General features: G+C 37.4%; 1 protein-coding gene across 1 annotated transcript in view; it reads left to right on the top strand.

Moving 5' to 3' along the window:
- The window catches only part of NDUFS4 (NADH:ubiquinone oxidoreductase subunit S4), a 126,367-nt gene that overhangs the window by 95,327 nt on the left and 12,936 nt on the right, over positions 1-18,104 (top strand). Inside the window, exon 4 of the mRNA XM_082623400.1 lies at positions 4,989-5,062. Within this exon, the coding sequence (XP_082479526.1) occupies positions 4,989-5,062 (74 nt within the window). The remainder of the gene's footprint in view (positions 1-4,988; positions 5,063-18,104) is intronic.

The following is an 18,104-nucleotide window of genomic DNA, read 5'->3' as shown; positions in this document are numbered from 1 at the left end:
CAGGAAGATGCTGACCTTGTAGAATGAGTTCAGAAGTGCTCTTCCCTCTGCAATTTTTTGAAATAGTTTGACAAGGGTAAGTGTTAACTTCTCTAAATGTTTGGTAGAATCAAAGAATTAAACTATGAAGCCATCTGGTCCTGGGCTTCCTTTTGTTGGGAGTTTTTAAATTACTGATTCAATTTCATCACTGGTAATTGGTCTGTTTATATTTTCTATATCTTTCTGGTTCAGTCTTAGGAGAGTGTACATTTCTAGGAATTTGTCCGTTTCTTCTAGATTGTCCATTTTATTGGCATATAGTTGTTCATAGTAATCTCTTATGATTCCTGTGTTTCTCTGGTGCAGCCTGTAACTTCTCCTTTTTCATTTCTAATTCTGTTGATTTGGGCCCTCTTTGTTCCTTGCTGAGTCTGGCTAAAGGTTTATCAGTTCTGTTTATCTTTTCAAAGAATCAGCTCTTAGTTTTGTTGATCTTCTCTATTTTTTTAGTTTCTGTCATTTATTTCTGCTATCACCTTTATGATTTCTTTCCTTCTACTAACGTTGGGTTTTATTTGTTCTTTTTCTAGTTCCTTTACGTATAAGGTGAGGTTGTTGAGGTTGTTGACTTGTATCACCTTAAACTTATCTCCTGGAGTGGCTTTTGCTGCATCCTATAGATTTTGGATCATTGTTGTTTAGTAGCATATTGTTTAACCTCCATGTGTTTGGTTTTTTTGCAGCTTTTCTCTTGTAGTCAATTTCTAGTCTCATAGTGTTTTGGTTGGAAAAGATGACTGATATGATTTCAGTTTTCTGAAGTTTACGGAGACTTGTTTTGTGGCCTAGCATGTGATCTATTCTGGAGAATGTTCCATGTGCACTTGAGAAGAATTTGTATTCTGTTGCTTGTGTTTGGAATGTTGTTGGATATATATATAGTTTTATACAAATGTATAACTTTTAAGGCCGTTTGTTTTGTCATTTAAGGCCAGTGTTTCCTTATTGATTTTCTGTCTGGGTGATCTGTTCATTGATAGAAGGAGTATTAAGGTCCCCTTTTATTATTGTGTTACTGTCAATTTCTTCTTTTTTTTTCCTCTCTCTCTCTTTTTTTTTTTTTGTGGTACGCGGGCCTCTCACTGTTGTGGCCTCTCCCGTTGCGGAGCACAGGCTCTGGACACGCAGGCCCAGCGGCCGTGGCTCACGGGCCTAGCGGCTCTGCGGCATGTGGGATCTTCCCAGACCGGGGCACGAACCTGTGTCCCCTGCATCGGCAGGCGGACTCTCAACCACTGCGCCACCAGGGAAGCCCCATCAATTTCTTCTTTTATGTCTGTTAATTTTGCTTATGTATTTAGGTGCTCCTATGTTGGGTGCATATATATTTATAATTGTTATATTTCCTTCTTGGATTGATGCCTTGATCATTATGTAACGTCCTTCTCTGTCTCTTGTTGCAGTCTTTGTTTTAAAGTCTGTTTTGTTGTTGTTGTTTTAATATAAGTATTGCTACCCCAGCTTTCTTTTCACTTCCATTTTCAAAGAATACCTTTTTCCATCACCTTACTTTCAGTGTGTCTTTAGGTACAAAGTGAGTCTCCTGTAGGTAACATATATATGAGGCTTGTTTTTATATCCATTCAGCTACTCTGTGTCTTTTGATTGGAGCATTTACATTTAAAGTAATTATTAACAGGTATATACTTATTGCCATTTTGTTAATTGTTTTGGGTTGTTTTATAGTTTTTGTTCCTTTCTATTTTGTTCTCTTCCCTTGGGATTTGGTGACTATCTTTAGTGTTATATTTGGATTACTTTCTCTTTTTTGTGTATTATTATAGATTTTTGGTTTGTGGTTACCATTAGGTTTGTATATAGCAATTTATATGTGTGTGTGTGGTTATTTTAAGTTGCTTTCTTAATTTCAAACTCATTTTAACAACCCTGCATTTTTACTCCCCTCCCCCTAAGAATACAGTTTTTGACAGCATATTTTACATCTTTGTTATGTGTATCTTTTAACTGCTTATGAGGACATATATGATTTTACTACTTTTGTCTTTTAATCTTCCTAGTAGCTTTCTACATGGTTGATTTACTACCTTTAACATTTCCTGTAAAGCTGATTTGGTGATGCTAATCTCTTAGCCTTTGCTTGTCTGTAAAACTTTTGATTTCTCCACCAAATCTGAATGAAAGCCTTGCTGGGTAGAGTATTTTTGTTTGTAGGTTTTTTTACTTGTATTATTTAAAATATATTATACCATTCCCTTCTGGCCTGCAAAGTTACCACTGAAAAGTCAGCTGGTAGCCTTATGGGGAGTTTCCTTGTAAGTAACTTGTTGCTTTTCCCTCTTAATTTTTAATATTCGCTATCTTTAATTTTTGCCATTTTAATTACAATGTGTCTTGCTCTGGTCCTCTTTGGAGTGATCTTATTTGGGACTTGCTGTGCTTCCTGGACCTGGATGTCTGTTTCTTTTTCCCAGGTTAGAGATTTCAACTATTATGTTTTCAAATATGTTCTCTACCCCTTTTTTTCTCCTTTCTTCTTCTGGGACCCCTATAATGCAAATGTTAGTGTGCTTGATGTTGTCCCGGAGGTCTCTTAATCTGTCCTCATTTCTTTTTATTCTTTTCTTTTTTTTTCTTTTTTTTTTTAGCTTCAGTGATTTCTAGTACTCCAACTTCCAGCTCACTGATTCATTCCTCTGCATCATCTGTTGATTCCTTCTAGTGTACTTTTTATTTCAATTACTGTATTCTTCAACTCTGTTTGGTACTTCTTTACATCTTCTTTTTGTTAAACTTCTCACTGTGTCATCCATTTTTATCCTGATTTTTTTGATCTTTACAATCATTACTTTTAACACTTTATCGGGTATCTCCACTTCACTTAGTTCTTCTGGTGTTTTATCTTGTTCCCTCGTTTGGAACTGATTCTCTTGCCTCATTTTGCCTGATTTGCTCTTTTTATTTCTATGTATCTTGCAGGTTAGTTTTGTTTCCCAACATTCAAGAAGTGGCCTTTTGTAGATGTCCTATGTGTCCTAGCAGCACATTCCCCTCTTGTCACCAAAGCTATATGCGCTAGGCGTGCCGCTTGTGTGGGCTGCATGGGTCCTTCTGTTGTGGCAGGTTGACTACTGTGGGCAGTCAGATAGATGTGGCTGGCCCCTGGTCCAGTTGTTTGCTAGGCCTTACCTTGTGTGGAGGAGGCTGGCTGCAGAAACCCAGGGTGTCACAGGGCTAGTGCTGGCTCACTAGTTGGCAGAGCTGGGTTCCTGGATCTAGTGTCAGCCTACTGGTCGGTGGGGTCATTTCCTGACATGGCTGGCTGTGGGTTCTATGGTGTCCCAACACTAATGCTGGCCTCATGGTGAGTGGGGCTGGACTCCAGGTCAGCTGGTTTAGTAGTCCAAGATGTCTCAGTTCTGGTGTCAACCTCCTGGTGTGTTGGCTGGATCCTGGATAAAGCAGGCTGTGGGGCTGCAGTGGTCCTGGGATTGGGACCACCTGCTGGTGGGCAGGGTCTGGTTCTGGGGCTAATGTCCTCCCACTGTTGCATGAATTTAAGTCCTGTGGTCTCTTGCTGCAGGGCCCAGGGGTCCTACAGCTGGTGTCGAACGAATAGTGAGTGGGGCCAAGGCCAAGGGGTTCTGGGGCTAGTCCTGGCTCACTGGTAGGCAGAGCTGGGTCCTGGGATCTCTGGCTACAGAATCCTGGGGGTTCCTGCTGAACTGCTGTTGTCCACTGCTGGGTGGTACCAGGACAGCTGAGGGAGGTGAGGGATTGTGAGGGATCCACGATCCACGGTGTCTCAGAGCTGGTGTCGTCCTGATGGTCCACAGAGCCAGGGCCTATGCGGTCCCAGGGCTGGTACTGCCTGTTGGTGGGTTGGCTGGGTCCTCTATGGCAGGCTGAGGGTGTGCTGTGGTCCTGGGGTCTCTGGCTGCAGGGCCCTCTGGTGGAGAGTGCTGTGTCCCAGGGCGACTATGGGCTCAGAAGTTTTTAAGGCAGCCTGCCTGCTGGTGAGTAGAGCTGTGTTCCCACCCTGTTAATTGCTTGGCCTGAGGCACCTCACAATTGGTGCCTACAGCCTTGTGGGTTCCAGTGGTAATAAGGTATTGGGAGTGTTCCAGAATGGCACTTGCCACTGTCCTCGTGGTAGAATGAGCTCCCCAAAATGGCTGTTGCCAGTTTTCTACATACCCAGGCTACAGTTGCCTCCTGCCTCTTCTGGAGACTCTCAAAGATAAGTAGGTGAGTCTGACCCAGGCTGCCTTCAAATTACTCTTCTGCCCTGGGTCCCAAAGTATGTGAGATTTTGTGTGAACCTTTTAAGAGTTAGTCTCTACTTCCCACAGCCCTCTGGGTCTCCTGAGAGTAAGGTCCATTGGCTATACAGGGGCTCGTCTTCCCAGTGCAGGATCCCTGGGCTTGGGAGCCCGATGTGGGGCTTAGACCCATTGCTCCTTGAGCAGAACCTCTACAATTGTAATTATCCTTCTCTTTGTGGGTAGCCCACCATGGGTAGGGGTCTCCCTCTCCCACCTGTCTCATTGTGGTTCCTTCTTTATATCTTTAGTTATAGAAGATCTTTTCCACTAGATTCCAGTTTGTCTCAATAATTGCTGTGTAAATAGTTTTAATTTTGGTGTGTCTGTGAGAGAGGTGAGCTCAGGGTCTTCGTAGTCCACCATTTTGGCCACGTTCCTTCTCCTTTTGACGAATTTGTAAGTTTTAAAGAAAAACCCAAGAGGATTCTCATTCTCCTCTAGTTTTTTTTAAGTTTAATAAATGATTTTATTTGAGATTAAAGATTGCTGAATATCTCTGCAATTTTAAATTTTTTAATCTGGCAATCAATACATGTTAGAAAAGTCAAATTTAACACAGAAAAACATATTCAAACATTTAACAGTTTTAAAGAAATGATTTAAAATAAGTAATTTTCAGCCAGAGGCTAATGTTAAATCCTGGAAAAAAATTGTTTCTTACAGGGCTGATCCATTGTCCAACATGGTTCTAGCTTTCAGTACTAAAGATGACGCAATTGCCTTTGCAGAAAAAAATGGTAAGTTTGGTTTGTTTTTGTTTTGCTTTGACAAATAAAATCAAGATATGATCTTATGTTCTTAACCTTAGTCAGATTCTATATCCCTAACTGGCATTAAGTTGAATGAAATCTCTCAATGTATCTAATCCAGTGGTTTTTAGATTTTTTGTTACAACCTGAGAACATACCCCTCCAAAAAAAAATATAAAAGTAAATGCACATGTAACGTAAGTCAAACTGCTCTAAATTTGAAGTAGAGACAGGGAATAAAACTACTTGTCTAATTCCTATCTTGCTTATGAATTCCTCTGCAAAATCATTAACATTAGGTCTCTAAACTCCAATTAAACATCTCATAAGGCAACCTATTCCAGTTTTGACATCTGGTTATTATTTTCTTACTTTCTTACTTTGAGCCAAAATCTCATGTCTGTTACTTTACCTAATAGCTTTTCAATTATTTGAAAATAGTTATCATTATCATACTTCCTCTAAAATTTCATGTAAGCCTAAATGTCTACATTTGCCACTTTTATTGATATGTTGGGCCTAGTACCAAGCATAATCTCATGTCTACAATTATATTAATACAGCCTCAGAGTATATTATACCTCAAAACTACTGTAGCCACCTAAAACTATTGGCCTATGTTGGTCTTGCTTTCAACAAAAATACAGAATGTCTTTTTTTCTCATTTCCTGCTGTTAAGCCATGCAACACAGTAGTGAAAGGAGGCTTTGGAGGCAGACCATTCTGAATTCTAATCCTTATTATGCCACTTGAAGCTACATGATTTTGGATTAATTTCATCATGGACTTAATGTTTCTTCGTTGTTGAAATAATGGTACTTATCTTAAGGTGTACTTAGTCCAGCACTTGATACATAATAGACGTTTGGTAACTATTAGTCCTGTTCCTTACCTCCCTCTCCATCTGTTATTTCTGCTGTTTCTCTCGGATTTTAATGCAGTACTGTGCATTTGTATCTAATGCATTCTGTTGTTCTAGTCGGTCAAATTGAATTTGAATCTAATTTAGCTATCTATTTGAATGACATACTGTCCATTTAAGTATGTTATTACTATAAGGCAATATATAAGTGTAAAAGATTATTAGCATTATCTAACATTTGATATAAACGTGAAAGCACTGTAAAGATTATTATTATCTGAAATATTTTCTTTTCATCCTAAGTTCATATATACCTTACGATTAAGAGTCTAAAGCCAAACTGCCTGGGTTTGAATCCATGTCGGATCACTGTTTGACTCTGTACAGGAGGAAATGGAAGTACAATGGAAATTGTTGTGAGGATTGAATGGGTTAATTAAAGTGCTTAGAACATAGTTAAGTAAGTATGTAATAGTATATCAGTTTATTTTATTAGTAGTAGACTTCTGAAATTAAAAAGATTTAAGTGTGATTCCTTATTAATACTTTCTTGGCAATTTCCAAATTTCTGAATTACATATTCTCAAAGTGGTTATAGTCTTTAAAATATTATTATGATTTAACATTTACATTGCTCTTTTTAAAATTAAACTGTTATATAGCTTATCAGCAACAGTTCTGTTAATGTTTTGCAGCCTACCGTATTTCATGTCTGACACTTCAAAAATGTCTGTACTGTGAGTTTAATGACAGGAAATCTAATTAAACTCATTGCTGACTAGTCTCTGAGTGGGCACAAGGACTGCCTGACTATAGTTGCCATGTGATTTGCAGGTGTGACCTAACCACTGCTGCTGTTAAAATCAAGTGCCTTTCCATTCTGATTTCTACCCCCAACACCAGAATGAAAATTGAGGAACATTATCAAAGTCAATAGACAGTAAAACTTGAAAAAGTTTAGAGGATATTACCTTATAAAACTATAAGCTACCAGTGGATCAGGCGAGTTCCCTGGTGGTTGAGTGATTAGGACTTGGCACTTTCACTGCTGTGGCTCGGGTTCAGTCTCTGGTTGGGGAGCTGAGATCCCGCAAGCCATGTGGCATAGCCAACATAAAATAAAAACAAAAACAGAAAAACAGTGGATCAGGAATTCTAACCTACAATGTAGCAAGAGTTAGGTACATACTGGAAACAAAGCAACATAACACAAAACGTATATAATGGACACTTGCTTATGTGGTGAAATTATTGACTTTCTAAAATATTTTCCTCTACTCAAGAATTTGAAGCCACTTTCATCTCCTGGGGAAGTCCTCAATGATTATTCCTCATTCCTCATTTATTTAACATTTAGCATTATATGTCTGTCTTTAAATAGATAAGTCCTGTTTCTACAGCTATTGTGGCAGCAAGTCTAAACAAACACCATTGAAATGGTACAGAATCATGGGATGGAGGATCTTTTCCAAATTGCCCAGCATGTCCTCTATTCTGATTTTGCTCTCTTGGGTAGGTGCATAGTGGTGGGGGGCATACAAACGGATGCCCGCTTCCCCTCCACACCAAACATCATTTTGTTGTAAGCTAGTGCTATTGAAGGTTACGTGAACCAGTGTTCTGGTAGGTTAAGACAATAAAAAGAAATGGTTCAGAAGCACTAACATGAAAGACTATTGGATTAAGAGGCTAGAAACTAGGATTCTCGTTCTGTAATTGCCCCACAGGAGAGCTTGAGCAAGTCATGTTTCACTATAGCCATTGATAAACATTTCTTCATCTTTAAAATAAGTTGGATTGAGTAATGATCAAAAACTATAGACTTAAGGATGTCAAGCCCATGAACCAGCTCATATATATCTTTATTTCTTTACTGCCTAACCCAGTGCCTTATTCATCATATGCTCTAGAAGGAAACATTTGTTTTTGTTGATATAGATAATTCTGTGTTGATAGTAAAATCTGGCAATCCAGTTATGAGCATTAGTTTGCCTTTCAATAGTGTCTAGAAATAGGAGGTTAGGGTAAAACTACCACAAAAAAAAAAAAGATAATTTGTACACTAAAGGAACTGTTCTGAAAATAAACAATCTACCTTTCATCTCCTCCTTAGTTTTCTAATTTCCCTTACTTTTAAATGGTTTTCTAAAAAAGTCATGACCATCATTTCCCTTGACACAAAAGACTGTACTGTAGAGAATCAGTACAATGAAGAACAAGATTTACAGATTCCGTTGCTTTCTAGAAAACATTTTTAATGCCTATATATCAGACTCAGTTAATGGGTATCATCATAACATAAAGCTAACATTCATAAACACCAAGTCATGAGCTAGTCACTATGCTAAGTGCTTTTCATTCTAATTTACATTCTCACTACAACTCTATGAAGCAAGAACAGTTATTCTCATTTTACAGTTCAAGGAAGTTGAGGTTTTAGAGATATTATAACATTAACAAGGCCACATACTTATAAGGGGATAAGTTTTATTTGAACACAGGTATGTTCATTCATGTAGTATCTATGACCTCTTTTCAGCTATAATAGTAGAATTAAATAGTTGTAATAGAGACCTTATGGCCCCCAAAGTCTAAAAATATTTTCTACTTGGCCACTTACAGAAAATATTTCCTGACCCCTCGTCTAAACAATTATATGTATTCCCTCAATACTGAGACCCTTTCTTCCCTGACATTTTTATAAATCCAAAATACTCTTTATTCAGACACTTCAAAAGGCCTGTGCTTAATAGATACACTTTTCTCAATTGATAAGTTAGTGCTTATATTGTGAAGAACTTGAATTATCACTCAAGTACTAACCTAACTTTATCATACCATGCCTCAGCTCTTCTTCCTGCCCTTATCCCCAAGCCTGCTTTAGTTTCTTCCTCCTATAACCTCTTCCTCATTCTGTTCCCTTTCTCTTCTTTTTTCCTGCCTGTGAGCTCCAACCTAGTCTTCAAAATACATTTTAAGTGTTATCTCCTTCCTGATCCCTTTTCTTATTATTTCCCTTTCCCACCTCCAAATAGATGTGCTCTCTCTTCCTTTTAACTTCCACAGTTATTTGTTCCTTTCTTACAGCTCTTATAGTATGGTATTGTATTTTACTTCTTTTGTATTGCATTCAGTCATACGTATGTTGAGTACCCTGTCATATGCCAGCAGTGGTGGCTAGGTTCTGGGGATCATTAGTTAATAAGGCATAGTCCTCTTACTCAAACTGTAATACTTTACCCTGCTTACTGAATTATAAGCACCTACCAGGGAAAACACCCAGTCTCATTCATCTTCATCTTTTAATGTGCTCAATAAAAACTGGTAAATTCAACAGTATATTTAGTGATGTTATAAATTATTCTCCAGATCATGTTTTAAACTTTTCCTTAAATCACTTTAAATTAATTTGGCTACTTGTTCTATCTTTTAGAAGAACTGTTAATTCCCTCTAAGGAGAAACCTGAAGAAACAAAATTATAGTAGAATGATTAGCAATTTCTTATATTTTAGTGTGTTTGTAAAATGCAACCAGTAAACGTTTTTCTGTGAAGTTAATTTGAAGCTTATCCTTAGTTTAAGAGTTAGTACCCTAAAGTATATTCCAGGGTACTTAAGATGATTATTTCATAACTTTAGAGTTATTTCCAAGCTGTATGCTATTTGTTCTAAACTTTTCTTTTTAAAGGATGCTGAGACCTAGAGAAGTTAATAAAACAAGACCAGTATCCATCACATAGCTCCCAGCTGATAGGGCCCAAGTTTCTAGGTTCCAAGTCCAGTGTTTCTTCTATGATACTATGCTGCTGGTAGATCTTAAAAAATCAGTCATCTAGATGTGCACTGTCCAGTATGGTAGGCACACGTGGCTGTGTAGCACTTGAAATGTGTTTAGTTGGAATTGAGGTGTGCTGTTAAGTGTAAAATATACATTGGATTTCAGCGACTTAGTATAAAAAAGCATTAAATATCTTTTTGTATTGATTACATATTTAAATGACAATATTTCACATATGTATTGGGCTAGGAAAAAAATGATTAAAGGCTTACCTGTTTCTTTTTAGTCATTTTTTAAAATGTTGCTCCTAGAAAATTTAAAATCATATGTATGGTTCACATTCTGTTTATATTGGACAGCACTAATCTAGAATACTTCAAGCTATACAAGACATTCATTATACACATATTCTAAGTATTTCATTAATATATATTCTATGGTGAATATAAAAAAAAACAGGAAAACTTACTTACCCAATTTTTAAAAGTTCACATTTTATTACTTAAGAAATGCAGGAAATTCCCTGGTAGTCCAGTGGTTAGGACTCAGCACTTTCACTGCCAAGGGCCTGGGTTCAATCCCTGGTTGGGGAACTAAGATCCCACAAGTTGCACGGCTTGACTAAAAAATAAAATTTTTTAAAAAAATTTTAAAAAAGAAATGCAGTTCTGTTCTTCAGACACTCTTACCCAATATCAATCAAGGATAAGTGTAGACTCTTACATTATATATAATAGCGAAATAAAATAGCTAAAAGAGACCTATATTACATCATAAAACCCATATTAATCACCTATTTTCAATTTCTTAATCAAATAAAGCATTGTGTAAGTCCATCTTTTTTACCTAAGAATGCCCTCATCTCTAAGACTAAAAGTTTTCTTCTTCCTGCTATTGATAATTCCAGCAACTACCTCTCTGCTCCTCTTTTTTGCCTAGGTCTCCCTTCTCACCATAGCTCACTTCCTGTGGAAGGCTGGTTCTGTGAACTGAGGATTTGGATAGAAGAAAAGACTGAATGCTTTCCCATGGCTTCTTTTTCCCCCTGCTTCCCACCTCTTACTTCTCCCTCCCCCAACACACACAAAGTAAATTACAAATACCCCTATGTCTTTGGGTTTTAACTCCAGAGCCTCATCCTCCTCATCCTAAAGGTCCCCCTTTGAACGCAGCATATATTCCAGAGGAACTCTTCAAAGAGCATATATTCCAGAGGAACTCTTCAAACTCTTTTCTGTTTACAAAGAAAGGTTATCTGAGGTTTCCTCTGAAATGTAGATGAACCTTATTTTAGTTCTTTGTGTACAGAAAAGACCCACCTTTCTCACCCATGTGGCTTTTGTCTTTTCTTGTTTCATGTTGGAGTCAAAGGGTGGGGGGAGGAGAAGGAAGCTGCATCCTTGAGAGAGGAGGTAGAAGCTGTGGAAAATTTCCATAACAAGCTAGGATCTGCTACCATTTACATGCTAATGAACCAGAAAGGCTCCCCTCCCCACCCCCATTTGATCTGATTTGAAACTTTGTGAGTTTCCTCTGGTATGTCATTTTACCCCCTGTGTTTTTCTCATTGCTGTTAGCTGTAAAAACTCTTTGAAATTCTCAAAATAGAGGAGGGTTTCCTTCAGGAATAGGACCATAGTGAATAAGCATTGAAACTGCTGTAGTGGTCTCTTGGGGAGGAAAACCCACCTCTGAAGTAAAAGAAGGTGGAAGCAACTAAGGAAGCAGACAGGTTAGGCCCTGGATTCAGGAAAATAAAGAGATAATTGGAGTTGCAGCCCAGAACGTAGAATTACCCCAGAAGTGGACACCATCAGCAAGGTCTGGATTTCCACCTAATGTAAACCTTGTAATGAGGGTCTCAACCTCACATCCATATATCTATTATTAAAAAAACAACTTTCAAAAAAATAAAACGAACAAGAAAAGACAACTTTCAAAACAAAAGTAAGAATTATCACTCTCGTATAGATATAAAATGCTTGTTAAAGGATTTATTTTACTCTGTAGGGGAGCATAATTTGCCACCCCCAAATACGTTTCTTTGGCATATTATTTTAAGCTGATTATTTTCTAAGAAACTGCATACTTGGAGGAAAGTAGGAGTTACCCTTTTGTAATAAGCATTTACATTTATAAGGGAAGTATCGATTTGTAAGGGTATCTCCCTGGATGTACCTGAAAGAGGAGGATGACCTTATCTCCGGAAACTCTTATCAGTGGAGAAGGCAATGACTTAAATCTGCATAACAGTCTCACCCTTGTTTACTGTTTTTTTTCCTGGTGATCTCACAGAATTGACTTTCCCTATCCTTAGTGTTCTCTTTTGTCTTTAGCTGAGGATGGTATTTAAGGAGAGGGCTTTGGCAGTTTTTAATTACTTACTTCTGCTGGGTCTCTCCCATGTCTATACGTTATTAAACTTTTGTTTGATTTTCTCCTGTTCATCTATCTCATGTCAATTTAATTCTTAGTCCTTAAATACGGTCTTCAGTTAAAGACGAGAGATATTGTGGGTGGGGAGTGAGTTATGGGAGGTTATCAGGCAAAGTATCATAAACAAGGGTATGGTTGTTATGCAGATTTAAGTTAAAGCCTTCTCCATTGATAAGTTTCTAGAGTTTCAGTCATCCTTTCTCCTCCTGCTACAGAGAAGGGGACAGCTTACAAATGGAAATTTCCCTTATAAATGTAAATGCCCCTCAGAATAGGGCAACTTCTCTGTTTTCAGAGATTTCCTGTGTTTACTGTTTCTTAAAAATAACCAGCTCAAGACAATCCTTATTGCCAAAGAGGCATATTTTGGAATGGCATATTCTACTCCTCTTTACCACATAAGTTTTCTTACATTTGCTTTGCTGAAAATTTCAGAAGGAATCTCAAATTGGATTTTTCAAACCCTTTTAAGACTAGGAAGCCAAGCCAATAACTTGCCACCAGATTTCTCCTGCAGTACCTATTAAATTGGGCAAATTCCTCCCTTCTCAAGGTCCCAAAAATATCCTAAGGTTCCTTAATACCTTAGGGAACTTTGTAAGCCCTAGTGCCATGGAAGGACTTTGGAAGCATTGGCTCCATAAAATCAACTTTAGTTCCTTACAAATGTCTGGTCATACCTGAGTAAATGAGCATCATTCTCAAATATGTCATTCCAGGTAAGGCCTTGGTTGCATAACCATTGTTTCTGTTAAATTGTAATGAGTTATAGATACCTCAAGAGGAGAGGGGAAGAACTTCCTGATATGTCCAGAAAATAGAACATTAAAACAATATGAAAAATATTCTCCCCCAAACCATAGAATTATCTCTCATCAAATTTTTCAGTCCTGTATAACTAATTCTTGTTTCACTGGATCATAAATGTACCTGCTTCTTAACTAGAGTTCTGGAAATTTTGACTGAGTCCACTGATGCGGTCTTATAATTGTTTAAGTGATGCCATCAGAAGCCTATACATATTCTTCACAGGGCTTTGAGACAGTCTTTCGTTGTTGAAGATAAAGCTCTCTGCCTGTAGCTGTTTGCAAGAGCTCTTAGGAAAGCAGTAGAGTAAAATTTAACAATCTTTTCATAAATGATTAAAGACTTAAAATGGATGTAGTTAACATTACAGATAAATTTCAAAAGTGAAATATATGATAGGAGTTAATAACAAGAATAATGCAATTTGAAGGCATTCCAAAAAATGTTACAAGCAAAATATCTGTACACAATTAGGTAAGCCTGTTTTCAAAGAAGACAGTGACTGTTCATCGAATTTATGAAAATAGATGAACATACTCTTTACAGAGAAAAAAATCTTAAAACAAAGTAATCCTGAGACATAATATACCATGACTATACCAAACATAGTAAGAATATGTCAAAAAATGTATCAAGTAAAAATATCCAGTAAGTCTAGGGTAGGTCCTAAACATCTGTATATTAATAAAACTCCATAGATATGCAGTATGGATTCCTAGTTGACATATAGTGGCCTAGAACATAAAAGTTCTAAACTAAAGAAGATGTAACCAAGTTAATGTTTTTAAAATTAACTGAAATTGTGACTGATAACCTATACCGTTTTCTGATATCAGGCAAAGCAGCACCAGAGATCAGATAAATAAAACCTATCATAGACAGTGAGGGTATTGACAAATCTCTATACTTAGCATATAGCATACAATTTGTGAAATACTTACATTAGTAACATTTTAGCCATACAGATTTAACCTCAGGATGGTTAAGCATCTCTTCTGACTTGACAGCTCTTCCAATGTAGCTCATCAATAGTAACATATCAAATAAATCTAATTGTGTCTAGCACATCTCTTTTTACAAAGTTGAAAGCACACATCTTTGAGATTCCCCAGAGGGCCTGTGGAGAATCACAAAGATAGTTTTAGATGCAAAGATACGCTGAATATTTTATTTTACATTTAGGATTTGATTTGTGGCAGGCAAAAATAAAACATTTTCAATAGATTTGAACATTTAGGAAATAGAATCACAGGTGCCTGAGAAACAGTATTTGACTGCTCATGTCAAAGTGACAAACTTATAAACATCGAAGTTAGCATAACTGTGAAGAACCTGAGCTCTTACAATAAGTCATCAAGTACTTAAAGTCAACATAAAGCATATAAAATTATTCTGTTAAGCCACAGAATCTTTGCAATCTAGGCAGATTAGACAAAAAGAATAACCCTTCATTTTGTAGGTGAAAGCAATAAACAGTAAACTAATGAAACAAGCCCATCAAAATGGAGCAGACTTTGCAAGGATTTTAACACATATCATAGCTTTTCAGACTTATTTTCCAGACATACTGTACTCTAAGGCAAATAAAATTTACTTTTTCCAAATCTTACATAACTTTCTGTACCCATTCAGGTTTTGTCCTTCATAGTTCTCTTTCTCATTCTGGAACAGCCATTTTACTAACTATTCCCTTTTCCCCTTGGTAAACAAAAACACATCTCATAACCTTGTATACAAAGTTATTCCCTTTGCCACCATCACTCCCAGTGGAGTTTCATTTGTGTGTATTAATTCTATCTTTTGACGAAAGTTACTTTGATTTCATAGAGAAAACAGACATAAGTTGAAAACTCTTACACACCAGCATTTTAGTAGACAAGCAAAGGTCATTAATACACATAACACAACTTTCTACAACTGTGTGCATTCTTTTTTTTTTTTCACATCTTTATTGGAGTATAATTGCTTTACAGTGTTGTGTTAGTTTCTGCTGTATAACAAAGTGAATCAGCTATATGCATACATATATCCCCATATCCCCTTCCTCTTGCATCTCTCTCCCACCCTCCCTATCTCACCCCTCTAGGTGGTCACAAAGCACCAAGCTGATCTCCCTGTGCTATGCAGCTGCTTCCCACTAGCTATGTATTTTACATTTGGTAGTGTCTATATGTCCATGCCACTCTCTCACTTTGTCCCAGCTTACCCATTCCCCTCCCCGTGTCCTCAAGTCCATTCTCTATGTCTGTGTCTTTATTCCTGTCCTGCCCCTAGGTTCATCAGAACCATTTTTTTTTCAGACTCTATATATATGTGTTAGCATATGGTATTTGTTTTTCTTTCTGACTTGCTTCACTCTGTATAACAGACTCTAGGTCCATCCACCTCACTATAAATAACTCAATTTCATTTCTTTTTATGGCTGAATAATATTCCATTTATATATGTGCCACATCTTTATCCATGCATCTGTCGATGGACACTTAGGTTGCTTCCATATCCTGGCTATTTTTTTTTTTTTTTTTTTTTTTGCCGTACGCGAGCCTCTCACTGTTGTGGCCTCTCCCGTTGTGGAGCACAGGCTCCGGACACGCAGCCTCAGTGGCCATGGCTCACGGGCCCAGCTGCTCCGCGGCATGTGGCATCTTCCAGGACCGGGGCACGAACCCGCGTCCCCTGCATTGGCAGGCGGACTCTCAACCACTGCGCCACCAGGGAAGCCCCCTGGCTAATGTAAATAGTGCTGCAGTGAACATTGTGGTACATGACTCTTTCTGAATTCTGGTTTTCTCAGGGTATATGCCCAGTAGTGGGATTGCTGGGTCATATGGTAGTTCTATTTGTAGTTTTTTAAGGAACTTCCATACTGTTCTCCATAGTGGCTGTATCAATTTAAATTCCCACCAACAGTGCAAGAGGGTTCCCTTTTCTCCACACCCTCTCCAGCATTTATTGTTTTTAAATTTTTTGATGATGGCCATTCTGACCTGTGTGGGGTGATACCTCATTGTAGTTTTGATTTGCATTTCTCTAATGATTAGTGATTTTGAGCATCTTTTCATGTGTTTGTTGCAAGCTGTATATCTTTGGGAAAATATCTATTTAGGTCTTCTGCCCATTTTTGGATTGGGTGGTTTGTTTTGTTGATATTGAGCTACATGAGCTGCTTGTATATTTTGGAGATCAATCCTTTGTCAGTTGCTTCATTTGAAATATTTTCTCCCATTCTGAGGGTTGTCTTTTCATCTTGATTATGGTTTCCTTTGCTGTGCAAAAGCTTTTAAGTTTCATTCGGTCCCAGTTGTTTATTTTTGTTTTTATTTCCATTTCTCTAGGAGGTGGGTGAAAAAGGATCTTGCTGTGATTTATGTCATGGAGTGTTCTGCCTGTGTTTTCCTCTAAGAGTTTTAGAGTGTCTGGCCTTACATTTAGGTCTTTAATCCATTTTGAGTTTATTTTTGTGTATGGTGTTACAAGTATTCTAATTTAATTCTTTTACATGTAGCTGTCCAATTTTCGCAGCACCACTTACTGAAGAGGCTGTCTTTTCTCCATTGTATATTCCTGCCTCCTTTATCAAAGATAAGGTGCCCATATGTGCATGGGTTTGTCTCTGGGCTTTCTATGCTGTTCCATTGATCTGTATTTCTGCTTTTGTGCCAGTACCATACTGTCTTGATTACTGTAGCTTTATAGTATAGTCTGAAGTCCGGGAGCCTGATTGCTCCAGCTCAATTTTTCTTTCTTAAGATTGTTTTGGCTATTCGGGGTCTTCTGTGTTTCCATACAAACTGTGAAATTTTTAGTTCTAGTTCTGTGAAAAATTCCATTGGTAGTTTGATAGGGATTACACTGAATCTGTAGATTGCTTTAGGTAGTATAGTCATTTTCACAATATTAATTCCTCCAATCTAAGAATATAGTATATATCTCTCCATCTGTTTGTATCATCTTTAATTTCTTTCATCAGAACCGTATAGTTTTCCGCATACAGGTCTTTTGTCTCTTTAGGTAGGATTATTCCTAGGTATTTTATTCTTTTTGTTGTAATGGTAAATGGGAGTGTTTCCTTAATTTCTCATCATTAGTGTATAGGAATGCAAGAGATTTCTGTGGATTAATTTTGTATCCTGCTACTTTACCAAATTCACTGATTAGCTCTAGTAGTTTTCTGGTAGCATCTTTAGTAGTTTTCTGGTAGCATCTTGAGGATTCTCTATGTATAGTGTCATATCATCTGCAAACAGTGACAGTTTTACTTCTTCTTTTCTGACTTGGATTATTTTGTTTCTTTTTCTTCTCTGATTGCTGTGGCTAAAACTTCCAAAACTATGTTGAATAATAGTGGTGAGAGAGGGCAACCTTGTCTTGTTCCTGATCTTAGTGTAAATGGTTTCAGTTTTTCACCATTGAGAATGATGTTGGCTGTAGGTTTATCATATATGGCCTTTATTATGTCAAGGTAGGTTCCCTGTATGCCTACTTTCTGAAGAGTTTTTTTTATCATAAATGGGTGTTGAATTTTGTCAAAAGCTTTTTCTCCATCTATTGAGATGATCATATGGTTTTTCTTCTTCAATTTGTTAATATGGTGTATCACATTGATTGATTTGCATATATTGAAGAATCCTTGCATTCCTGGGATACACCCCACTTGATCATGGTGTATGATCCTTTTAATGTGCTGTTGGATTCTGTTTGCTAGTATTTTGTTGAGCATTTTTGCATATCATCAGTGATACTGGCCTGTAGTTTTCTCTTGTTTGTGACATCTTTGTCTGGTTTTGGTATCAGGGTGATGGTGGCCTCGTAGAATGAGTTGGGGAGTGTTCCTCCCTCTGCTATATTTTGGAAGAGTCTGAGAAGGATAGGTGTTAGCTCTTCTCTAAATGTTTGATAGAATTGGCCAGTGAAGCCATCTGGTCCTGGGCTTTTGTTTGTTGGAAGATTTTTAATCACAGTTTCAATTTCAGTGCTTGTGATTGGTCTGTTTATATTTTCTATTTCTTCCTGGTTCGGTCTCGGAAGGTTGTGCTTTTCTAAGAATTTCTCCATTTCTTCCAGATTGTCCATTTTCTTGGCATATAGTCTTGGAAGGTTGTGCTCTTCTAAGAATTTGTCCATTTCTTCCAGATTGTCCATTTTCT

The sequence above is a fragment of the Mesoplodon mirus genome, assembly GCF_964341445.2.
Source record: "Mesoplodon mirus genome assembly, chromosome: 5".
NCBI lineage: Eukaryota > Metazoa > Chordata > Mammalia > Artiodactyla > Ziphiidae > Mesoplodon > Mesoplodon mirus.
This window is presented reverse-complemented; position numbering and strand designations above follow the sequence as displayed.